Raw genomic sequence first — 12,487 nt, forward strand, 5'->3', positions numbered from 1 at the left:
GGAACATAAAAAGTACCCCACTGGATCAGGTCAATGGCCCATGTAGCCCAGCTCCCTGTATCTCACAGTGGTCTACCAGATGCTTCAGAGAGCCCACAAGACACCTGTATCCTATTGCCAGTCCCTTGCACCTGGCATTCAATGGTAAGCTACCTCTACAACTCGGAGTTTGTATATAGCAGCCAATGCCCTCATGGGGAAATGTCTCGCCAATAAGCAATTTCGCATGCGCATAGTGCTGACTGAGGTGCCCCCAGAATGAGAATTCCATCCCCCCATCACTCTACAGAACTGGCAGTTTCCACAAAAAATGAGCCACTTCACAGGCCCCAGCTGATCAGGTGCTGTTCTTGGCATAAGCAGTAGAGGAGCATTTTCTCAAGAGAAAAAAAAAACAGCCCTGAGGCCACCAAGCCGGCTTGGGATTGTGGCAGGAATAAAGAGTGAAAGACCCCAGTACTGCACTCTGGATCACTCTCTGCACCCCCAGTTGTCATTTAGGAAAAAACTCAAGCATGCATGAACCAACAGCGTGCTTGTCATCATGTGCCATTTGGCCTAGCTGCAAATCAATAAAAAACCTAAGGGGAAGAAATCTTATTGCATTCTAGGAAAGGCGTAAAAAAAAAGCTCTCTTAAACAAACAGTGTGTAATTTTACAAACCCCACAAAACTTTCCATAAACTTGCCCTTGAGATTGGCTCAATGGTTTTTTTTAAAATATTGTTTTATTAAATAAAGTGTAAGAAAATGTCTTTGTCTTATAGAAGATAATTTCAAAATTTCTACCTAGAATCGCTTGTCTCTGCCAGTCTATTATTCATGATGGCCAGAGCGCCCACGCCTCCCGAGAAGCCATTTTGTCGTGTGTTTATACAGACATTCCGAGGATAGCCATTGGCTGTCTCGGACAACTGCTTCTGCAGAAGTGCCAAGGAAACTTTGTTGGAGGCTGTGAGATCCCTCATGGAGATCATTTCCCCTGAAAGCCTTCTCCCCTCTGTGTCACTGTCATACTGTCCATCTGCTTCTATAGAGATGTTGTGCCGGCGAAAACGGGATCCTGGCGTGATGGCATTGCGCCGCCCAAGCCGAGTGGTCGGTCTATTGCAATCTGGGCAACATCTGCACCGAAACTTCCTTAGCATCCAATTTAAAACCTGCTTGATTACAATTGAGATGACATTAAAAAGAGAGTAGATGCAGCAGACTCCCATTAATATAAACATGAAGTTCCCAAATCTGTATAATCCCTGATTTCGATACACGGCATGTTGACTGCTCACCAGGTCGCCAAATCCGATGGTGCTGAAGGTGACAAAGCAGTAGTACAAGGAGTCAATGTAATTCCACCCTTCCACAGCTGTGTACATGGCTGAGGCACAGCAAGAAAGAATAATGGCAAAGATTCCCAGAATCAGCATCACATGATAGACTGATGGCTTCCACCCAATCAGGCTGTCGGCATCAGAGATAGCGGAACTCCTTCGGCAAGTTGGAGGTAGAAGGCCACTTCTCCGTAGCTGCCGCTCACGGCAAGCCTTCATGATCAAAGCTAGCAGTGAGATGATACGCTCCAGGAAGAGATTGAAGAACAAGATGGTTGCAGCACATCCAAAGAGACCATAGATGATCAAGAAGCCTTTGCCAGCCACCGTGGCTGGTGTGGACATTCCAAAACCTGGAGAGGCAAACACAGAATGAAACTTATAAACTTCAATGGCCTGAAATAGAAAATTTTGGCAGATGCAGCTCAACATGGAAAAGTTTGGCACCTGCCAAAATTCCCTCTTCTATACGAAGGTCCTCCATTTTATCTGTTCATCCTGCATCGGACTCACAACACCTCTGTAGATTTACATCCCCATTTGAAAGGATGCCCTTTATACCCAAGAACTTTCCCTTATTCCAGAATGTGAAAGCACCATTCATTGGTCTGTGGAAAGACCCAGTTCCTCAGCATCCCTTACAATTGAAATGTGTATCTGACAGGCTTGCTCGCACTTTACTTAGTGACAATCCAAAGATTTAATTCAAGGGTTTGTTTGCTAGTGTGAGGCTGTTGCAGGGAGGAGCGGGAAGACTTAAATAACATACTGGTGCTGAATGAATCAAAACGTACAGCAAACCCCCATATTCAAGAGGCTAAAGTATGATAATACACTACCAGGGAGTTCGACAGCTGTAGAGATTTAGAGCTCTTGCAGGGGGAAAAATTACACCCTTGTTTGACCTCCACACCAATCAAGTTCTTTTCTGTGGTGCCTAAACAACTCAAGGACATTTCAAAAAATAGGACATTGCCAATTATGCTTTCAGATCATTCAACAGTAAATCACAGGTCGAGTCTTCAAAAGCAGCCTTCTACCCAAAGCTGGCATACAAGGAATGGAAACAAGATAACTGCAAACAACACACAGTAGCAGCTTAAAATTTCCCCCGCAGCAGTTGGAACCACAAGGAGAGGCAATGGTGTATAGCCTCTGACCGCATAATAGGATGCGTTATAATTTTGGGGAAACTGGAAAAGTGGTTATCTGGTTAGAGACTACAAACAAATGCACTGCAGTGTGAGTATAGAGTGTAAATTATAAGCATAATAGGATGCTTATAATTTTGGGGAAACTGGAAAAGTGGTAATCTGGTTAGAGACAACAAACAAATGCACTGCAGTGTGAGTATAGAGGTTAGTGCTAAATGGCTATATTTTCAGGGGCTCAATTCAAATGTTAACCATAATGGCATGAGAACCATTTCTCTGTGGTTGGATCCTATGATGGTCCTATATTTGTGGTCTTCAACCCTTTTTTAATGCCATGACCCCGATAGACAAACAAACAAACAAATAAATAAAGCATGCAACTGGGGACCCACCATCGATCCTGCCCCCCTTCCAGGACCCTATCTGCCCACTCCTTGGCTCCACCGCCACCCATTCCCTGCCCCCATTATGCCCTCCCAGCACTATTCACTGTAACCAAATATTCTTTGGAAAGAGAGCAAAAAAAGTTACCATGAAGCCTGGCACTAGTGAAAGCTATTTTAGCACAACGGCTATGAACCTGAGCAGGACTGGGACACCATCTCCTGGTTCCTGAAAGAGTACACCAGATGCTTCCCCCTTTACCTGATGGTGCTCTAGTTCAGTGGTCTTCAACCTTTTCATTCTCCTAAGCTGTCATGGTCCTACAATCGAGATTTTATGACCCCATTGGGGTCATGATCCCAAGGCTGAAGAACACTGCCCTATAAATGTTATGACCTATAAGTGCATAAGCCAGGGGTTCTCAAATTGCTGGGTCATGACCAAGCAGCCCAAGAAGCCCTGTCTCATTCCCTTAAGGTGTGGGGGCAAAGGGATGATGATAACTCACTTGGAATGATTGCACCACTATCGAGGACACAGGGACTTAAGGTAAAAAAACTTATCCCTGTCTATGGAAGCCTCTGGGGACTGCAGGGAGCCCCACGGTGCCCTCTTTAGAGTTCTCCATGTCTCAAAACGTTTAAAAAATGTAATCGTGACCCACTTCCGGGTTGCAATCGTAAAGCTAGAAGTGGGTTGCAATCACATTTTTCAATGCTTTGAGGCATATGGAGCCCTGCAAAGGGCTCCATGGGGCTCCCTGAACCCCCCAGAGACCACTGAAGATGGGTAAGTTTTTTAAAAACCCCTGTGGACCTGTCAGCAGCATGATCATTCCAATCACATCATCACCCTCCACCAAGACTTACCTTGGCTCTCAAATTCCCTGTGAGTTTGAGAATCACTGGCATAAGCAAACAAGAATCACCTAGGATGGCTGTGATAACAGTATAGTGTTTAGCATGTTGGGAAAAATAGCCCTTTCCCCAGAGGAGATCTCTAGCTTGTGGCAAGCTGCGTTGGATGCAGTAGAGGCTTTGTGGCACAGTTTAGGACTGGGCTGCCGTCAAATTTAGCCTTCTTGCTGGCATGCCAGGTTTCCAATGCAGGGAAGTTATTTTAAAAACAAGGAAGCACACTGCCTTCTACCAGCCATCCAACAGTAGTACCACATGGCTTTCTGGCATTGTTGCATTGGCCCCATGGGTTTGGAAATAAAATCAATCTGACCAACATAGAATTAGGCACAATTCATGGACTAATTTTAGAAACAGCAAACATGCTGTAACAACATGAGCAATTTATAAGCAGAAGAAAAGCAGACCTGGTGTTAGAACAACAGCCCAGTAGATTAAGCTTCATTGGCACATAGCCTCCAGAAATTGGATAAAGAGACAATTTGGAGATTCAGAGTGAACAACTGTACCTAGGAAATGGGCAGGACAATCTTGTTCATTGTAATAGTTTGCAAATATGCTTTTGGAAGCCCTTGGAAAGTGGGGGAAAATCACTTGGGAAGAGATTTGGAATAGAGAAATTGAAGACTGAAAGAGGGTTAAGTGCTGCCAGTCTCTGCTCGAAGCTCCACACTCCCAAGACAACTTTTCTTTTTTGTGATTAATACTTTTGTATTATTAAAAATTTGCATGAATAATTGAGTAACATTGCAAATGGGGAAGGGTTAAAAAAAACTCTAGGAAAGAAAGCAAAAACAGGAGTGGGTAGGTTGGTTTGTAAAAATCTGAGGGTAAAGGGAGGAGGAAAAGATGGAAAAGAAAATATATGGAGGGAGAGACCAGGAGGTCAGAAGAACATCAATTTTATTTTTTATTTAAAAGATTTCTACCCTGCCTTTCCTCCACTGAAAGCAGATGCCCAAGATGGCTTATAATTTATAGAGTGAAAAGTGAATAAAAATCAAATATACAATAAAAAATAGAAAATACAAAACTACAATAGAAAACAGAGAATACAATGGAGAGGGGCAAACAGCAATTGAAGGAGGGCAAAAATATTCAAGGAATTGCTATAGAGGCACAGGAGGCAGACATCCCAAAAGCAAAATGAAACAAAAATGTTTTAAGTCCTCGCTGAAATGCCATGCGGGAGGGGGTGAATTTTAATTCCCCTGGTAGGGAGTTCCATAATTGTGGTGCCACTACGGAGAAGACTTGCCCCCGTGCCCCCATCCCCCTAACCTGGGAGAAAGGTAGCACTTGCAGGAAAGCCCCCCTCAGATGACCTAAGAGAGTGGGCTGGACTATACGGGAGAAGGTGGTCCCTCAGATAACCTGGCCCCAAACTGTGAAGGGCTTTAAAGGTCAAAAGCAGCACCTTGAATTGGGACTGGAAACGAATGGGCAGCCAATGCCACTGCTGAAGAAGCAGTTCGACAGAATCAAGCCGGCTAGCTCCAGTAACCACCCTGGCCACCACAATCTGCACTAGTTGCAGCTTCCGAACCATCTTCAAGAGCATCCCCACGTAGAGCGCATTATGATATGATGATGCATCTGGAGTAACTTGCAAAGTTATTTGGTGTTTTGTCTTAAATATTTTTCATTGTCTTCCTATTTTTATTTATTCTAATATTGTATAACTGCCTTCTGCCTCCAAAGACTCTCTCCAAATAGCTTATAACATTTTAAGAACAATAAAACAAAAAAGTAAAGAGATGAAAAAAAAATCCTGACCAAATGGACTAATAAGAGACCAGTAATAAGAGCAGGAGAAAAAAAAAAAAAAACTACAGGAGGGTGAAATTAACTGAATGCCTTATTAAACAAAAATGTACATTTTGTTTAGAAAGGTGTTCGGTTAGTAAAGTGAAAAACCACAAGTGAGGGGCCAGGTAGGTCTCCAAATTTGAGGGAGTGCTAGGGCCTGGGACCATCTCCAAGAAGGTCCTGTTGCGGGTCCTCAGAATTAACAGTACAATTCTAATTCTGAGCCAGTACAGCTAGGTTGCATGACCTGTGCTGTATCCAATGCAGGGTTGGAGCAGGATGGAGATTATGTTACGTGAAAATTCCCTTTGTCCTTTTAGTTGTAATTTTCTCTCTATATCTGGTTATGTTACTAAAATATCATAAAATAAAATAGTAAAATATGTTACTAAAATATCATGCAGGCTAAACTTCTCCCAGCACACTTTTCCAAAACTCTGGTCAAATCACAAGCTCATGGTTACACAACAACCACCTCCCTATGGTCACACATTATCGGAGGAAGTCTGGCATCTTAAATCCACCTCCCTATGGTCACACATTATGGGAGGAAGTCTGGCATCTTAAATCCACCTCCCCATGGTCGCACATTATGGGAGGAAGTCTGGCATCTTAAATCATTGCTTAAGTGTCTCCTACATTACTGTATTCATTGTATTGTTTTAAGCCAATCATTGTTTATGCAAACTTGAACTGTATTCTTATTCATTGTATTGTTTCCAGGAAGCCAGCCATAGACCCCATTGATTTTGCTGATAACTGATCCTTTCACTATCTTACTTATTCCCAAGTACCCTGCTGTGTGGTAGTAAGCAAGCTACAATCCAGCTCAGACAGTAAGCGAACCCCTTTTTAAGAGAGGGCTTCCTCCCACATGCTCTCTCTCTGGCTCTCCCTCCAAGGACCAACACATCTGTGTTGTGTCAGAGGGTCCTCTACACAGGACTCTCCCCCCCCCCCAACTGCTCTACAGGACAGGTAACTATCTTGCGCCTGAAACTCTTTCTCTTCTCCCCCCCCCTTTTTTCTCCCCTTCTCTCCCCATCTTTAGTTAGCAGCTGGGTTTGGCAGATCAGGGACCCCTAAAATCCTTCCCTACAACCTTTCCTTTTTCTAATTTCCTAGGATGCACCAAATACTCTCCACAAGCAACCACCATGAAAGCTAAGTACACTAGATTTAAGTACTAGGACCAAGAAACATATACTTATCATTTTTCCATGTGCTTTATGTTTACCTTTGTGCTTTTGTAATAAAACTATAATCTTTTATTAAAAGTTATCTTTCTCTCAGTTTCCTCTTTAAGCAAAAGGGAATTTCTCTGCATTACGCCGTCTTATCCAGCCTGCGATCCTAAGGTTCCAATAAGGGCAGTATAATAATTCCCTAAACAAAACAGCCCTTTTGGTAACAGTTACCGCAGGGCAACGAGATATTTTCCCCCTTACCGCATGTCAAGACCCAGCCTGCCCTACGGGGCTACTTGGATCTGTGTCAGCTATTTAGCTGGTGCAATTCTGAGAAGCCTGTGTAGGGTTCCAAGGCCCAGGAGTGGGATACAGCTAGTGCTGCTACTGCTGATCCCATCCCCTCCCGGGCCTGATCCACCCCTGGTAACCCTCCCCCACCCAGGATAGCCACTCCTCACCGCCACACAGCCCTCCTGCCACTCTCTCCCACTCCACCCCCGAACTGCCTGGCTCAACACTTACTTGTGCCAACCGATGTGGGGATTAGAGGCAGCGCTGGCAGGCAGGCGCACATCATGCCAGGACTGCCTGCTCTTGAGTTGGCACAAACACGCCTTATGGCATGTTTGCAATAGTCATGAGCCAATGCAGGGGGGGCTGCACCGGTGCAGCTCCACTTTTGGATTGGCTGTAAATCTCAGAAAAGGGGGGCATGGAACATGCCAAATGGAGTAGGCAGTCTTTAGATATCTCGATCAAAGGCCGTTGTGTGAATAATAAATATCCTTGAAGATGGTATTTTAGGAGTGTTCAAAAACCTGCTTTCATTTAGTTATTCCATCTATTTTTGTTATTTAAAACTGTATTTGTTTAATTCATCCATTAAAATCACAGGTGTTTATTATCTCATCTGTTTTCATTATCGAGTCACTGCTTTCAATGGGAGACTCAACTGCTGCTGCCCAGAACGTCTGTGTTTTCTGCTGTGTACATAGTTCCTCCCCTCCTTTTGTCCTCACAACAACTCTGTAAGATAGATGAGGTTGAGAGGTAGTGACTGGTCCAAGATGAACCAGGAAGCTTCATGGCTGAGCAGGGATTTGAACCTTGATTTTTCAGGTCTAACTCCAGAACCATTTCACCACCCTTTCAGACGTGCATCATTGATCTCCAGGGTGCAACCTCACATGCCCAAAAATGCCTGGTGAGGAGCAAAGAGCAGCTGACTGCTGATGAATGCAAAATGAGTGCAGAATGAACCAAATCAATATATATATGACAAGATTCAAAAACCATTTAGAGCTCTCTGGTGTTTGTTTGATTACTAGCAATGAATGAGTCCGTTTATTTCCATTTTTCATTCGTTATGAAATGAATGCACAACTCTATGATCACTATGACACATTTCTTCATATTTAGTCCAGATGGAAAGGTTACATTCATTTGAGAAGAGCAACATTGCCGTCTTGTAGCTTCTAAGTTCTTGGAACAAGTCCAAAAACCACATGTAAAGGCTGTAGCGAGAGCAAATTGTCTAATATCACATGTAAACATGAAGTTGTCTTATATGGAGTCAGATTGTGGGTACAGCTAGCAGGAGCACAACCTTTAAACAACAGATCTGCCTCATGTTGAAGTCTTTGCAAACTGCCAGCCATAGTATATGGCATAAATTCCTGGACCTGCTCACCACACCTGCACCTGCAATGAAGGCGTCCACACCTATACCACATCTCCAGCAAGCCTGAGGCTACAATCCTATACACACTTACATGACAGTCAATCCCACTGAACTCAGTTGGGCTTACTTCTGAGTAGATATGCATTTGATTGCACTGCATGTGACTTTTACACCCTTCGTAGGGTCCAATAAGCTCTTCAGAGCAATTTTTTTGAATTAGCTGTAATCTAACCTTCATGATTTGGTGGCTAGCAAAAGACCTTCTTTCTTTGGCAGGGATACTGACATTGCCAGTTCAGCTTCCCAGTGTGTTCTACATGTGCCCATGTCCAGTTTAGTCAATGACATTAGTCCCTTGCAATTTCTGCATTGCAGTCTTAGGGTAGACATCAGTGCACTCAAGGAGCCTAATCAAGAGAGGAGAGAGAGAAGCCCCTTAGGTTTCAGGACCAGACTTGGAGATAAGAAAAGGCTTGAGCAGGCTGTCCTGCCCCACTAGATTGTAGCTTTAGTGAATTCTAAAAATGTATCATGAGGATAAGAGGCAGTGTGACCCAGAACGTTGTTTGATGCTGTTTCAGGTTTGCCTTCTCTGTGCCACAACCCTCCCCCAACTCTTACTGTGTTCCTTGCACTCTGCCAAAGTGAGGGAGGGAGGGCACCAGGATGAGGTCTCTTGTTATTTGGTGTGCTCCCTGGGGCATTTGGTGGGCCGCTGTGAGATACAGGAAGCTGGACTAGATGGGCCTATGGCCTGATCCAGTGGGGCTGTTCTTATGTTCTAAAGTCTTGCACTTCTGGGTTTCACAGCAGTGTGCACACAGAATATGGTAATGAGGAGACTGATTGGCTTCTCAGGAGAGTGGGAAGCAGATCATTTCAACTTGCATTGGCAGCAGGGAGGTGGTGGCTGCAGACTTAGATGAAAGCACCCCAAATCTGCTGCTCTTTCAGACCCCTCGCAATCTGCCGCTGATGCAACCTGCACCAGGTAACCTCCTGAATGGACAGGCAATGATCAGGACTGATCATGCTGTTCAAGATGGCAATTGCATGGGTGGCCCAGGCAGTTCAACTAAGGGCACAATCCTAACCCCTTATGTCAGTGCTTTCCAGCACTGGCATAGCGGTGCCCATGGGACATGTGCTGCATCCTGCAGTTGGGTGTCACTCACGGAGGCCTCCTCAAAGTAAGGGAATGTTCATTCCCTTACCTCAGAGCTTCATTGCCCTTATGTCAGTGCTGGAAAGCACTGACATAAGGGGTTAGGATTGCAGCCTAAAGGGCTTACTACCTAACTCAGAGTCAGATGCTAGCAACATTAATCCTTCCATCCTTTTTTTACATTAAAATGGCAGTTGTTGGATGCTGTTTAGCCCTGGGACCTTGATACCCAGGGAAGGGGATATTCAGCTCCTTCCCCCCATGCTGTATTCTGATGAAAAATGCCTCCCCACTACTAGAAGCCCCAGAAGGGAAGCTTCCATAGACACAAATGGAGGCTTCTTTCCTAGGTCTTTCAACAGCTTGGGTGTGGGTGTCTTTTTGTCAGGATTGTGATGTGAGGTGAAAGAGCTAAATGCTCCTGTGCACCACGGTCCTGATGCTGATTCTTCTCCACTACCATAGAGATGGATGACACTTCCAGCATTACCTCTGTTTTGACCCTCAAAGATTGGATTGACCCAGAGAGTGGGTCTGCCTCTGGTGAATAGATTGCATTTTACAAGTTTCCCAAATCTTCTCCACTGTAACCTAGAAGCAGCTCTCAGCTAGAAGAAAGTTCTTCATGCAATACATAATTAATGTATGGACTTCAGTGTCACAAACTGTGGTAGTGGCCACTGGCTTAGATATTATTAAAAGGGGATTAAACAAATCCCCAAATTCATGGAAGAGAGTCTATTAGACTAATTAGAGGGTCTATTAGGGTCTAAAAGCTATTAGACCTGATGCTTAGATCTGCACCACCTCTTTAGGAAGTGCAGATCCAAGTAGCCCCATTCAGGCCACTGCCAGGTTGCCTGGAGAAAGTGTTGTCAATTCCCCTTGCCCTGGGTTGTGCTGCAGCCAGTCCCAACCTTGCACTGGATACAGCGCAGGCCAGCCGGTTTTTGGTTTTCTTTTTTTTGCAAAAATGAGAAGTGCAGAATGTGACATTATGTAGTTTTATTTTGTTATTACTGTTTTCAGCCACCTCTGCCCAGAAGGCAGGATGGGGTATTACATGGGTAAGGGAAAAAATATCCCCTTACCTTGAGATGACCTGCAGCCTGCTTTTAACCTGCATAGGATACAGCACAGGCCACTTCAGCCTGGCTACACTGGACCATATTAGGATTGCACTCTGAATCTTCCTTGGTAGAAGAGGAGGAAGAGGTGCAGAGAAGGTGCAAAAGAGGGAATGGCTTTGCCTAGTTCCATGTCTGCAGAGGAGAATTGTGCTTGTGTAATTAATAGCGGTGCCATAGGGAGTGACTATAGCTCAAGATTATAGTAACCCCCTTCCTAGGATGCTGCAGGAATGTGCGTACTATATATGATGCAAAACAGGTGGTTTAAGCAGAAGATCCATAACTCCTTTCAATCTAACCAGTCACTGGTAAAGTTTATGGATCAGGGTATTTTTGAAAGAAGACAACGGGGAATCTGAATGTGTATTAAAAGATTCACAGCTATAACGTTATTGACCAAAGAGATGTTTTTGAGATTCAGCATAGAAGATTGCTTTGTGCTATGGGTCAGATCTTTTAAATAGAAATATTGGCCTGAAGTTGTGTAAACTCCTCCGACTATTAAATTACAACTGCCCCCAGTTAACAGATGGATCCTAACAGTAAATATGCTGTTTGCTTTTGATTCCCATCAATCTGTAACATTTCACCCAGTGTCTAATTCTTGATTTATACTCTTCATGCTCTTTCTACAACAACAGCAAAGCAAACATAATATCTCCATAACAACCATACACATCAACAACATCTCTTTGGAAATGAGAAGTGTTTGGAATGAGTATTCCCCCCCCCCTTACAACTCTTAAACTATTTGGTTAATTCCCTCAAGTTCCTTTCCTTCTGGCTGGTTTTACCGTGTTTTCAAAATAATGTTATCGGCTCTTAGGAGAAACAAGATCACGTTTGCAGTACTGCTAGATCATACCAGAGGGGAATCATACACAGGAAGCAGAAATGGTAATGCAGGACAGAAATAGCCCATGGAAACCCAAGAGAAAAACAACCACCAGTTACAGCACACCAAAAGAGTAAATACCGCAGGCCTGAGCAACTTGACCCACCAGATGGAACAGCTTAGATGGCTTTTAAAAGGGATTAAATGGGGGGGGGGGAGTGGAGAGAGATCTAGCAATGGCTGTAAGCTAAACTGAACCACCATGTTCCCTGCTAGCCTTTTAAAGTGGCGGCTCTCTTATATTTAGCAACTGTTAGGGCGACTGTTCCTATTCAGCCCTAGCCATAGCTTCTCTTCCAGTGTTCCACCTCTTTTCTGATCGTGAGACCCTTTCAGACGCAGAGGCATCTTCTCATTTTTGTGTATACAAAATGCATAAATCAGTGGCACCCAAACCTTTTGGCATTGGGACCCACCTAAAGTTTCACTTTACCAGCCACTCAAGCCTCTGTGGCTATAATGGTGATTGGGCATCAGTGCTCCCCGCAAGCAGTAGGTTGTTTAACCCTTGATGCACATAGCCTACCCTCTCAGTTTCGCGAGCCACCAAAACTAGGGTTGTGACCCACTGGTGGGCCACAGACCAACCATTTGGGAACTACTAGATAATAAAATATGAATGCTCAGAGAATGTATACCACTGAATAGCAGCTGCTGGGACAAGAACAGGGGAAGGCTGGTGCTTCCAAGTCTGCTTGTAGACTTCTTCAAAGCATTTGGTTGGTCATGGTGGGAAGCAACAAGCTGGACCAGATGGACCTTGGGTCTGTCCACTAGGGAATACATAAATCAGAGATTTGTCAAGCACTGCAACAGTCACAATACATGATGATG

General features: G+C 44.2%; 1 protein-coding gene across 1 annotated transcript in view; it reads right to left on the reverse strand.

The window, feature by feature from the left end:
• Window positions 1-785: 785 nt before the first annotated feature.
• The window catches only part of KCNK12 (potassium two pore domain channel subfamily K member 12), a 47,265-nt gene continuing 35,563 nt past the window's right edge, over window positions 786-12,487 (reverse strand). The window contains exon 2 of the mRNA XM_066611890.1: window positions 786-1,681. Coding sequence (XP_066467987.1) covers window positions 786-1,681 — 896 coding nt within the window. The remainder of the gene's footprint in view (window positions 1,682-12,487) is intronic.

The sequence above is a fragment of the Tiliqua scincoides genome, chromosome 1 (genome assembly GCF_035046505.1).
Source record: "Tiliqua scincoides isolate rTilSci1 chromosome 1, rTilSci1.hap2, whole genome shotgun sequence".
In the NCBI taxonomy this organism is placed as follows: domain Eukaryota; kingdom Metazoa; phylum Chordata; class Lepidosauria; order Squamata; family Scincidae; genus Tiliqua; species Tiliqua scincoides.